The 14,013-nt window shown below is 40.4% G+C and overlaps 1 protein-coding gene across 5 annotated transcripts in view; it reads right to left on the bottom strand.

Annotated features, from left to right (window-relative positions):
* The window catches only part of GPD2 (glycerol-3-phosphate dehydrogenase 2), a 65,871-nt gene that overhangs the window by 35,995 nt on the left and 15,863 nt on the right, over positions 1-14,013 (bottom strand). For all 5 annotated transcript variants that reach the window (XM_076343225.1, XM_076343229.1, XM_076343227.1 and 2 more), the window contains exons 3-6: positions 6,809-6,980; positions 2,599-2,723; positions 1,485-1,582; positions 243-406 (exon numbers count right to left, since the gene is read on the bottom strand). In XM_076343225.1, the coding sequence (XP_076199340.1) occupies positions 243-406; positions 1,485-1,582; positions 2,599-2,723; positions 6,809-6,980 (559 nt within the window). The remainder of the gene's footprint in view (positions 1-242; positions 407-1,484; positions 1,583-2,598; positions 2,724-6,808; positions 6,981-14,013) is intronic.

The following is a 14,013-nucleotide window of genomic DNA, read 5'->3' as shown; positions in this document are numbered from 1 at the left end:
TTGCATATCGCTATACCTACTAACCAAGAAAACTAATATATTCTCTCCTACATTCAGTAAGTTACTGTCGTGAAAAACATAATTTATCTACCAAATAAATGCTTAAGGTGCAAGTTGAATCCTTCAAGTTGTTGTTCTTCCCTTTAGAAAGTCAATGTACATAATCTACAGTTGCGTACTTATGTTGCCCCCCCTCAAAACACAGCGCAATGTAATAATGAAAGCACAGAAAGGCAACATACCATCATAGTAGACAATAGCTCCAACAAGCTTGTCTTTGCGTAGCATTGGAAAGAGCTCCAAGGCTCTTGACTTGCTAAGGACATAACTACTTTTCAGACATTGACTTCCAGCCACGAGGTCATACAGTTTTATTCCAAACCAGTAGTATGGCAACTGCCACCATCTGCACGAAAAACAAACAAACAAACAAAACATTCCCCATGAAGTGAAACAAACAAAAAAAATTAAAAGTGCACGCACACACTGTTATTGTAATATAGAACATGTTAAGTAACACTGTGTTGTATTACACCAGTTTTACTTTGTACCATCATACAAATTCATGGTATCACAATATAACGTAAATATGCAAGAACTTATGTATTGTTCACTACTGTTTTCAATTGATCTACTCACTGCAGTTAGTCAAGCAGATTCAAGGCTTTATTTATTCTAGAATTAGGATCACAAACTGGCTTTTTGTACTTCAGTGTAAGGTGAGATATTAAAGCTATGTATTGAGGGAAGAACCAGGCTGTATGTACAAGCTGAAAGGGTTCCTCAAACGCACATCTTGACTAATGCCTCCCGCACAAACAGGACCAAATAAATGCAGCTGACCCATGACCTAGATGAGCTCCAGCTATTACAAGCCCCTTCTACTAAGACAGGAATAAAGCCATACATTAAGATTATTCAGCAAAAACTCACTGCCCTAAGTAGCCTGTTACAGCAAGTAACTGTTCTTACAGACCTAAAAGCCTAACCCAAATGACTTTAAGTCTCTTTCTCATACGAGAAGCAAACTGTTCTCTCAATATCAAACTGCCGTGTACTGTGGAAGGCAAATGCACTGAACTACTGCACTGAACACTGGTGGTTGTAAGGACTAAACAGCACATTGCTAAGAACACTATGATAGCATGTGTTGAAGACAAGGATGTACTGCAAAGAACAGCAGGTAACATCCTGGGAATGAGAGTTCATCCCAGCTGCAGACTCCCCTCCTTCCCCCCGTTGGGGTGGTAAAAATGCACTGAAAAGCTGAAGTCCAAGATGTGCTCCCGGACAGCAGTGATAGCTGGTCGGTGCCATAAGAGAATTTCATGCTTCTACAATACGGCAACATCTCACCTCCTAGAGGACAAAGCTTGTGACAGGTTTAAAGACATGCTTGGAAAGAGGCACCTGGAAACCTCTCCAGGGAAATAGCTTGCTTGTCAAAAGCAATGGTAGAGGAGAGATATTATAGCAGAGCTTACTTGTAAACAGGTAGCATTATCGGCAAAGGAGCTGATAGGTGAGGAGCAATTTCAAGCAGATTTGCACGCTCCTCAAGTGCTTCTTTCACCATCTTGTACTGAAAAATAGAAGTGTGCATGTGAATCCCACGTTACTCAATTCTGTCTCCATGTGCAACGTTTAATAAGAAACTGTTTATCAAAGCAAACACCCCACATAATTTTTACTGTTCTTTACTGCTCTTTCAAAAACACTGAGATTTGCTGAAAAATTCAAAAGTTAAGGAAAATGTTTCCCAAGAAAATTAAGTTTCAGTAGTTTCATTTTGGTGTCTTGGCAGGTCAGTTGAATAATTTTTCATTTGAATGTAGAGAGCAATAAGCCGTGTTACTCCTAACTATGGGCAGGAGGCACTTAAGGAAGGTTAGAACTCATCCCACGGTACAGCTTCTGTGCTGATTCCCACAATTAAATCCCATACTAACTCCAAGTTGCAAATGCAGAAGTGCTCTTCTCCAAATCAATCAATACAAATCAATATGAAGTTGTTCTTTGGTAAAAAAGAAGGTTGATTTCTATAGCTGGATAACTGCACGTTTTATATATTTTTTCCCTGAGAAGTCACTATTTCTGTAGCAGTATTATAACCATTAAAACACACTTTAAGTTAGAGAGGTTTCAATGAGAAAACAAATCAATTTCCCAAAACAAGAACATCATGCTTCCACCAACACAAGAATACATAAAAGCATTCATATATAATCACTCATTTACCTTATTTTCTTTCCCCATTCCAAAATAAACAGTCCTACCACTCACTCCCCCAAATTCGGATCATGACAGGTAGGAAGCTCTTTTTATTCTGAAGTCAGCCCTGTCTCTGCCTTCCTTCCCCAAAAGATACACAGTCTACAAGGTATGGCAATTAGATTGCCCATAAAAGAATGTAGCAAAAGGCAGCAGCACCGATTTCCCTAGTCTAGAAAGCTCAACTGGAGAAGACACTTTCTATGTACAGTGGCTGTGGAACACAACAGTCAAGTATTGAAAAAATAAAAAGGAGACTTGGATATAATTGGGATAGGGGAAGTGTCTACTAGCAATTTTTGCTTAACAATCAGCATAAACAATTACCTGCTCAAAATCCAACTTCATGATGGCCTTCTGAAGATATCTTACTCCACCATGGATCAATTTAGTACTCCTGCTGCTGGTCCCTGATGAGAAATCATCTCTTTCTAGAAGGGCTGTTTTTAGTCCTGTGTTACCAGAAAACCAAATTAACTTCTTAAATTACACAATTTGTATGTAATTCATTAAAGACACTTCTCTAGGGTAGAGACAATCACAAGAAAAATTACTCTGTACATGGATAAATTTGTATTCAAAGTGTAGCACACTGTCTATATTGTAATGAAAAATTTTAGCCTCCTTCCTAAGGGAAAAGTCAAAACAGAACTTAAACAGAAGCACATTAAAACCTGGATATTTCACAATAGAAAGGCATTACAGTACATTATAGGAGCCATGCTCCCTCAAGCAAATTATAGTTCGTATTCATGGCAGGAACAGAATATTTTCATGAATGCTTTTAACTCTTTGCAGCAGAGAGCTCTAAACCTACCACACTAACAATTTAAACAGCATACTAGAGAGGCAGACAACTGGCATCTTTGCTTACTTACAGTCTGCTTAAGAGGTGCCCAAAACCAGAGGAGAGCCAGCCATGGGCATGCTTACTGCTCAGAGAACATGATAGAATCATAGAATCATTGAGGTTGGAAAAGACCTCTAAGATCATCGAGTCCAACCATCGACCCAACACCACCATCCCCACTAAACCATGTCCCTAAGCGCCTCATCTACACGCCTTTTAAATACCTCCAGGGATGGGGACTCAACCACTTCCCTGGGCAGCCTCTTCCAATGTTTAAACACTCTTTCAGTAAAGACATTTTTCCTCACATCCAATCTAAACCTCCCCTGGCGCAACTTGAGGCCATTTCCTCTCGTCCTATCGCTTGTTACTTGGGAGAAGAGACCAACACCCACCTCGCTACAACCTCCTTTCAGGGAGTTGTAGAGAGCGATGAGGTCTCCCCTCAGCCTCCTCTTCTCCAGGCTAAACAACCCCAGTTCCCTCAGCTGCTCCTCATCAGACTTGTTCTCCAGACCCCTCACCAGCCTCGTTGCCCTTCTCTGGACACGCTCCAGCACCTCGACGTCCTTCTTGTAGTGAGGGGCCCAAAACTGAACACAGTATTCGAGGTGCGGCCTCACCAGGGCCGAGTACAGGGGCACGATCACTTCCCTACTCCTGCTGGCCACACTAGTTCTGATACAGGCCAGGATGCCATTGGCCTTCTTGGCCACCTGGGCACACTGCCGGCTCATATATAGAATCCTGCCATATACACGGAATTGTTTGATAATTGAGGCTTAATACAAAAATCTAGTAGCTTACCTAGGAAGTGCAGCAGAGAAAAAGTTCATCTACAGCTTACTATGCAGATACTACAGTGCTCATACAGCACACAGACATCCTCCTTTTACACATTACATATGCAAAGGACACACACACACACAAAACATTCGCTACAAGATATTACTAAGTATTTCAGAAAAATGTTTACTCAAAATGGCACACACGTTCCTTGACACCGGGGCAGGCACTGACAGTTTGACTAGCACAAGGAAGGGACAACCACATGGCTCACAGACGGTCCTGCAAACCCCGAACACAAAGTGCTCTACAATGAATGTTATAATGCTTATTCTAACACACACTTGGAACGAGGTTGGCATGTTTGTTGCACAAGTTGTGTTCCCAGTTACCCTGGAGGCCAGGAAAAAAGCTTTCCATGGGTGAAGGCACACCGCTTCATATGGAAGTCGCTATGAAACCATATACCCCAATGCTGTCTACACTACATCCCTTGTACAAGGGAAGTGCTGGCACCTTCTTCATGAAGGAGACTGACATCGGGTTATGTGATGGAAGTTAGGTGAGAGGAGAAGTTGCAGGAAACAGATTATTAACAGATGCCTTTTAATGATAAGATACAGGCAACAGCCTGGCCACATCATTTGGCACCTACCTACAAGACAACCACCACTGACTTCCAACACCCAGCATAAGTAAAGCCCACCAAGATAAGCACCACAGGACAAGTACATGGCAATCTTTCACTTACAAAACGTATGTGGAAGGACAAGCTGTGTTACAGACGTTAGTGTAACAGACCCCCTCCATCACTGGCAGAATTTTAAATTTAAAAGTTAATTAAACTCAGTGACACTGCTACCAAAACCAACAGCAATGACATGACAATGCGTAGCCAAGGAGGAGAGCATCGTCTGCATCAGAAGTCATCCCCTGGGTCTTTCCTTTGCCCTCTTTGAGGGGTGCTTTATGTTATTGGTTGGTGATCATACATTTTAACATCTACTGGTCTCCTAAAACTTTTACGCCCTTAAAAAAAAAAAATCTAATTATTACTGGTAACTTCCAAAGATCAGAGTAATTTATTTTTGTCAAGTGTGACTGAAGATTAATGGATACAATCAGAAATAATTTGGCGAAGATATATCAAACACATGAAAAGCAAAATTTGTTGTTAAGCGAAGCAAACATAATAAAAGAGCAAGTTCCATGAATGAACAGCAACAATACACAATTCATTAACCAAATGCCTAGGAATATTTCACACTTCAGAAATCTACTGATATAATCACAATATCTAGTAAAAGGATAAACATAGATTACCTATAATAATTTCTGTGTGCTTTACAACTGCATTTTCTACCACGATATAGCAGAGGCAGAAGTGAAAAGATCACAAGTTATCTTTAATAATACATGAAAAAAATTAATAACAAGACTTGAGTTCGTATGTATCTACCGATGGTGCAGACCTTACTGCTTTATCTATTTCAAAATTATCACACCTTCTACACAGGTATTTTCCAAATCAAACTACAAAACACTCCTGGAGTCAGGTTTTGCCTCTTATTTCTGAGGTATATCTACAGGTTAAGGAACCTGAAGAACTTTATGGCTACCTGCTATGTTTTACACTGTATTTTTTTTTCCCCATTTTAGTTCCAAAACCAGAAACAAGGTCTACAAAGACAGAAACTAAAGAAGGTTGGTTCTCTCTCTCATTGGCTGATTGTACGGAAAATAACAACTGAGAGAACATATTCCAAAGACAAGCTTTTCTCACAAATCTTTTACACAGCTTTTTGGATAAAAATATGATATTCTGGGGGATATAGCATGTTAATAGAACAGGAGTTGATGCTACAGCCTCTCCCGCAAAAACAGTACCCATGCATTCTCATCTCTGTATCTGAAGACCTATTTTCATTAAACTTGTAAAATGACTCATTCTCTTTGAGAACTATCAAATTTGATTGAACCTGCTGGCCAATTGCAAAGTTACTGTGTGAGGGGGATGACACAGACAGAGTGGGCATTAGCATCCTGCTTTTTACCCTCTGAACAGAGTTTTTCATGTCTGACCAACTGCATGAACTACTGGGCAATATCTGCACATCTATTGGGCAAAAACTGACTGTCACCATACATGTTCTCATCCTCCTGCAGGAGTCAGGTAAAAAGCATTAGCTTAAACTCATTTTACCTTGAGCTTTCCATAAGTTAAGGCTATGCATAAAGTTAACATCAATTCTGCTGCTTCTAGTAGCTTCTTAAACCAGTTACACAGCTAATCCCCCAAAAGAGGGGAAATCAGAGCACAGATCTACTGTATGTACCTTCAGACTAAATGGTGCTAGTGCCTTTCATTGAAAGTCCAGACAGACTTCTCCAAACCTGCAATATACTAAGCAGCTACAATGCATTAGCAGAAATTGTGGATATCTCACGTTATAAGAAATATGAGCTGGAGAGCCACTGTGCCTCATCTAGAATTCATGCTTGGCCCTTTCAAAATAGCTGCTGAAAGTGCTATGCAAGTCTTGCCTTCTCTTTGCTGCAGATATTCTCCTGCACAAACAAGTGAAATGTCGCTACAGATAAACCCACAAATTAAGGAGCAACAGAGAATGAGAAGTCCGTCCAAGAGCAACCAGCAAAAAGGTTTGTTAGACAACTGCATACAAGCACCTAGACAATAAGGACTCTGCTGAAACAACAAAAACGCAATGACATTTTTTCTTCAAGTTCATTTTAGCTTCTGAGAACAGAAGGAAGTTTTATAACCAGGCTTTCAGAGTACACCTTCTCTATCTTCAAGTACTTTCAAAAAGCCAATCTGATAAATTTATTATAAACCATGTAATCCAAGAATAAGAACGCAATTAAATTTTCAAGCCTTACCTCTAGTGACTGCATCTAAAGCACAGCCACATCCTGTTGCTCCTCCGCCTATAACAAGGACATCAAATTCACTTGTGGTTTGCAGTGCCAAAATCTGTTGTTCTCTTGTGGGGAAATGGTTCTTTATTGGAACAGTCACAGCTTCTGCAGCTTGAACATGCACAAAGGCACGCTACGGAGATTAGAAGGAACACATGAGGATCTGTATTTCTTGTGTATACACACATATGTGTACACATACACACACACACAACCAAATCACAGCATTTTCTATAACCACAAAGGGAAACTCAAATATTCCCAGTCACTTTCCCTGTATTTAATAATAACATTGTATTAAAACATTATGGAGCAACAAACAGTACTAAAACCATAAAGGGTTAGCACACATTTACTTTATCTTGCCTACTTCAATAAAATGCTGTACTGAAATGCTACTACCTATATTAATTATTTCTAGGAATAGTCTTTGGCTATGTCAAATGTTACAGGATGCTCAGGAAGTATTTTAATAAACAGACACATGGTTAGGCTCTCAACTCTCTGCCAAAAAAATCCATCAAAGCGAAGGACTTAAAGATGAACGTACATTTTATATTTTAAAATTGATTACTTGTACAGTGGCATTAATCTAAGCTCAAATTTGATCAGGTTCATGAGACAATGTGGGTTACTGTCAAATATAGTATACTAAAACACCAAAGAAACACTATTTCCATACCCTTTTTTAAGATCTTAGAAGCAAAGCAATTTATATCCTACAGCATTCCACGAGCCAGTACTGCTCTCCATTTAGTGACTGTGGTGAGAAAGGCTGACGTGCTTGCTCAGTCAACTAATATGGACCACGGTTTAAATTTTAAGGTTTTAACCAGTTTCTGAAGGCTCTCTTCAGTAACATTAATTTAAACTGAATTCTGAAAACCTTTACAGTCACAGGAATCCCCAAACCCTATTACTCGTCATACATCATAATAATAATGTTATGAGTGCCATCGCTGTGGGTTCATATTCATCACACCAATTTTATATACAATAGGTTGCAGGCAGATATCATAGTTATTCAGACAGTTAAATAGGGTGCAAGACCACAAAAGTCATGCTTGCCTTCTCTTTGCTTTCAGCTCTAGCTTTGCTTTTTGTTCCAGCTCTTTTCCTCCCAAATTTTCTTCATTCACCATTGTCCCACATTCTGCACAAAACCGGACAGTGAATTTCTCTCACCACTATTTTTTAAGACCCCGTGGACCCATCTTTTCCACAACAGAGTAATCACTTGTACCTAAGTGTACCTGGCAGACAAAGAACCTGCATTTACAATTTAAGAAGATTAGTCGAGGTACTGGCCACCGAGCCAGAACATCCTAGCTCAGCAGCAGAACCCCCACGACCTTGAGAACATCCCTTGAGCCAGCTCTTTCAGAAATAACCAGATTTTGGTGCTCTGGATTTTGCTTGATTGACAGGCGTGCTTTTATTGGTACCTAGCACTTCCAAAGGAACTGTTTTAACCACTACTGATTTGAAATACATGTCTGAGAACAAGTATAGGCCTACACTACACAGGCAAGGAGACCAGGACAGAAGAACTAATTGGCCGATTCAGAATGGATCAAAACAAACAAACAGAAAATTAAGAATTAACATTTTCAGAGTTTCCTGAAAATTATAAACACTTTCGACACAAGAAAAACCTGTCTAAATCCTATAGTCTAAGGTCTGAGCACAAACCAGTCTTTAGTCCAAATGGCAGACTTAACTGATGTAAAATAGCTTGTGTCTAGATCTCCTAGACAGGGAAGAGTAAACCACTACAAATTCGAGTGACAAAACACAAAATACTACTTTCTTACTATCATCTAGAACAATTTGTCTATTCTCTTTCCAACTACTGCTTACAACGTGCAAGGAAGCTCTCCCATTTAAGTTCTTATTTCCAAACATTCCTTGAATAAACTGAACTAGGCAAGTTGCTCAGTTATTTCTATAACTTTATTGCTTATTGCACTGTTAACCATGAATTACAATTGCCACAGAACTAGCTCCTAAGCCCAGTCTCACACTGCAAACACACCATCACAAGCACCATTTACCCTGCCTCGGTGTTTTATCGTTACTCAGCCCACGTGTTGAGTTTCCCAGATAGATGCTCCTAGATCACTGTGGTTATGAAAAGCTCTCCGCTAATATAAGCCACCTCCAGGTTTTAGGAACTCCAGCCACTTTCCCTGGCATTTGCATTGGGAAGGGAATATACACCTGCCATATTAAAATAGCTTGACTGACAAAAGGTAACTCAGTCACTTGCCACCATCTGTTCACACGCGCAGCTGAACGGGTTTCCGTGAGTAGCTAGCCAAACGGTGTAGTTCCTCTTTAGCAAGCAATTCACTGGTTGTCATAGAGCTCTGTAAGCAGACCTTGTGAGTTAAGGTAAAAGCAATTCTTGCAACACGTCCACTGTAAATTAACAGCCAATCCTGCCATGCGCAAGAAGCCTGAACTCAGATTATACGGTGCATACATCCTGAATATTTTTGTTCAAAATTATTTGCTCATTCTTCAGCAGTATTATGACTGAAATGCAGTATTTCTCAATGTTCCTATCACTACTATACAACTGAAAATAAAGTCTAATAGCTAGTAGCCATGTCTAAAGGAAGTGCATATTCAAAAGATAATTAACGATCAAGTTCATCCTGTAATTGTGGATTATATTGACTATAATGCAAGTAGCTCATGCAAATTACTTAGGAGAGCAGCAACCACCCTCATTGTACGTGTGTTACAATTCCATCAATGAGGAAAGTTGGACTAGAGAAAGAGTGCTTCACTTTATATTAAGCATTCATATCTTCCCAGAAATAAAGTGAAAATTGAAAAACAATTTTCAATAAAACAACCAAAATTTGCTAAATAATGACTCAAGCTATAGTATTACCACTGATTTTTCCCCAAGCACAGTGCTTGTGGTTTCCGCTGGGGTCACCTCTAGCCCAACCAGCCCCAGACCCCAGCCCAGTGAGGTGCTTGGGCATGGGCTCACCTCCGGGGGCGTGAGCAGCCGCATTAAGCGCTCGACCAACTGTGGCCCAGGCTTAGTCACCAACTACAAATGCACAGTAATGAAAGGTCTCCTAACTAGAAGCTTGTTTAAACCCACTGCAACTCTCAGATGGAGACATACGTGCTGCCAGCCCCAGGAGTTCAAGGAGTTAGGAGGCTCACAGACAGTGGAGAGGTTGAGTCAAAGTGAAGCAGACAGGTCAGTCTTGATGAGCCTCCCAACTACAGTCTCCCCTCGCTCTCACATGTTTACATACTAACATGTGGCAGCTGGCAAAGATCACCAGATGAGGTACAAAGTTTTGGCACTTCAGGGAAATTCAACTTCCACGTTATTCTTCTGACCAATGAATCCTGTACATTCCCACCTACTTTGGCCTCTTGCCCCGCTCTCCTCAGCCTACTCATCTCTAGCAGTACTAAAAAACTTTTCTCCCCCAAAGTATGGTAGAAGCTTTTATACCCCTAAAGTATGGTACACTGGTGCAGTTCCAGAATGTGTTTTTCCAGGGAGCGACGGACACAAGGAGGGAGGCACTAAGAGGATCCAGCCATTCCTGTCTTCACTCCTTCCTCCGTGGCTGTAAAGACGACCCCTCCTGCCCCGGTGCTTCTGCAGAGGTTTGCTGTGATCCCTCTGACCGCCTCCAGCAGCGGCTCTGCACAGCTTCCCCTCCCGAAAGGGGACAAGAACGCAGCCCACAAAAGGTTTTTCCCCTTGAATACCTGAAACCTGCGACAATGCTGCAGCTTTCTGGGTTGTGTAGCAAGTATTACCGTCTGGCTTCCTACACCGCCTCTGGTTTTTCCTTGGTAAGCCGTTGCATTAAGCATGCTTTATAGTGCTGCATCATTACAGAGCGTACAGATAAGACAGCTGATGCCAGTTTCCTAGCTTCCCTAAATATCACCCTGTGACTTGGGGACAACAGTGACAAGAAGGAAATTGTGAAGACCAAAAACGCCCGTGGCTTACTCTTGCACGTGTTTTGGTTGATCAAGTTCAGCTACATGTGCTCAACTTTCTTAAGCTTTAAAAAAGTGGATATGCCCATCTCAAAATTAGTTTTGCACTACGTTTCCAGACATGCCTTCTTCAGGAAAACAAGTGACTATTTTCAAAGTGTACAACTTAACTTTAGGTAAATAAGAGAACATGAGAAAAACAAAATTCAGAGTTCAAGAAGTACTAGCATCATTTGGTTTTGACTGTTTTTAAACACATTATTCACAACAAATGGCTTACAGTAAAACACAGACCAGAGTCCCAAGCAGATAGCCACTGGTATAGCAAGAGCATAGAGATTAGCACTGCAATATAAGCAAAGTGATTAGCGCGCTAGGAATTGATATAGATATGATTCATCTTGCTGTCAATTAAATGTGAGAATGAAGAAAAGCTGCATACAGGGATTCCATCTGCAATAACGTGATTAGTTTGGCAGTGAACAAGTATGTTTACTGAAATAAGCAATTGCTGTTTATATCTACAATTTCTCAGGCAAGAGTTCCTTGAATGGTTTTGATTACACTCTTAGCGAGAAGAAATTTAGTTTGGCAGTTTGAATTCAATCATGAAGTTATAAAGTGATCTAGTAATCCATAAGCAAGCATTCTTGTTAATTTGCTAATGTAAATCTCCAGGTCGGTTTGCAGAGTCAAATTCATCATCCTTATTCATTTAAAAAAAAAAAAAAAAAAAAAGAAGTAGTAATTAAAAAACCCAAAAGCAGGCCCTGATGCATTATCATATTATCACACTCTACTGGATTCACCTTGATGAGCAATTCCTACTGACCAACAATGTACTCACACACCAAAGAGAGAAGGATTGCCTGGTGGGCTTAGTTAGGAAAAGACAGCAATCTCTTACAACTCCAAAGCAAAGCAGCGCTTTTTCCCATAATGATTACAGGGAAGAGGGGGGAAAAAAAAAAAAAAATCATCAGTGGTCTCCAATTCAAACTTGGCACATCAAACAATACTCACATCATATCTAATACTAGCCCACTTGGCTTGATGCACAAAAATAAAGGCACAAAAAGCAAGAATGCAGCAATTCAGTCAGCATCTGCAAGAAGCAAGAGAAACTGGTACTTCCATTTCTCTATCACCATTAGTGTTAGAAGCGCTGGTGAAACAGCTAGCAAAGGCTGGCTGTATCACCTTTGCCATTCAGGCATCTGAATATTTGAGGCTAAATCAATCAATTATGTACATAGCCTGTGTATTTTATGTCTCAGAGGGGTCCATCTTCATCTCAGATAGGATTCTTCTTTTCAGGAGCTCGTGACTGGCAGTCAATACAGTGTACATGGATTTGAGAGTTTCTGTATTGTTTAAGATGAAATTCATTTACAGTGGTAGCACTGAAAAAAAAAAATGTAAGAGTCTATGCACACTTTTGCTTTATCCGAAAACAGTTCAGGAGGACTAGTTTCTTCAGACCTCTGCACTACCTGCTGTGAAGAGTTCCCCAACTGCCTCCTTTTCTCTGGAAAAAGGTTTTTCTTTTTAATCTAACCAAAAGCCTCCTTGTCAGACCTATGCATTTGCCTTCAACAGCCTAAATCAGTAAGGCTGCACAGAAAGCTTGACCAGCTTCCTTAAGGGTAACGGTTATTCAATATGAAAGCACCACTCCTGTGTGTTTACCGAAAGAGGTTTTGCTTGAATTAGTGTCATTCCTACTTACTCCCTTACACATAGCATTAAGCTAACCCAGCTTATTAATTCAGTAAATATCCCAGTGATCAGGTTACTAAACAAGACACAGAAGTGCAATATTCATCTATCAGCTTATGAGTTAAATTCAACAACAGTTCTGTCATGTCAACACACGTTCCCATCCTCCCTTTGCTCAGCGGGAACTTGTGTGTTGGGTTTTTCAACAACACACAATAAGGGCAATTTACTAAACTGCTTGTATGCCTGCATATGCCATACACAGATATATATTCTCAGATTATATCGCCTCAATTGCTGTTGCAGAAATGTGCTCCAAAATGTCAGCACACACGTGTGTGCATGTATAGAAAAATAAGTTGGGATAAAAATCTTGAAAACCAGAACAGATCTGAATCAATGGGGTGTTTTATTTCCAAGGTGTAAACACTTTATAGCTGTTTACATACAGACAAAGTAAACTATGCTAACTGTGCCATTCTCCTCACAGTCAGCTTTTGACTCTCAAACCCAGCAAGGACAATTTAAATTTCAACATCAGAGATTGCCAATACTCGTCCCTCTTAGTAGACAAACCACTCACTAGTATGCTCAACTAACCAATCATAGAATCATTTAGGTTGGAATGGACCTTTAAGATCATTGAGTCCAAATGACCTCCCACTCATGCTCAAGGGCCAGAAGTTCACCACCCTTCAGCTTCTCCCTTGGAATTACCTGGGACAGCCAAGTTTCGCAGAAACATTGAACACCAGCTGAGTGAACATGGAAAACGAAGAAAGATAGATCAACTAGACTATGTGTTCAGGACTATTAGCCAGCCGAGGTCTTTATTCTGTAACTGGGTGCCCCTAATTGCAGGATGCTAGTGACTGGATGTCTGTGCTGTGGCTGAGTGAGGCAATACGAACATGGGTAAAAAACTGGAGCATTTCATTTCTGTCTTATTATGTGATGGATTCTGTTCTTGAAATAACAACAGATTTCCTACAATGTGTAGCCAATTAGTGCACATCTTGGGGCAGTATCCTTCCCTGGCAAAGGAAGACAAGATCTTTGCCCTAGCACATATTTGATTGGCAGGCATTATTAAAGAGAGGACACTTGGGCTGGGGGACATGCCCACAGCTTAGATATGTCAACACAACAAATGGACTGTCCTCCTTTGTGTCAATCCCTCCAGTTATGTTCCACCTGCTGCCCTATATTAGGTGTTTAAGGCAGCAGCTTTAAGGGACATCACGTGGGAAGTGTGCAAGTTAGTACAACATGAAAACAACATGCTGTTCACTTGACAGATCCATTTGCTTACACATATGCTGGAAGTTTTCAGATCCTTTGTAGACTGATCCTACGCAACAGGTTTAGAAATTGGGGGACAAGTGGTTATACCATTTTCACACCATTATCACCTTCTGTAAAACTCTGGTTTTTAATCTTTCTCTGGAAATTCA

Source organism: Aptenodytes patagonicus, chromosome 6 (assembly GCF_965638725.1).
Source record: "Aptenodytes patagonicus chromosome 6, bAptPat1.pri.cur, whole genome shotgun sequence".
NCBI lineage: Eukaryota > Metazoa > Chordata > Aves > Sphenisciformes > Spheniscidae > Aptenodytes > Aptenodytes patagonicus.
The sequence above is the reverse complement of the archived record's forward strand: the minus strand, read 5'-3'. Positions and strand labels throughout refer to the sequence as shown.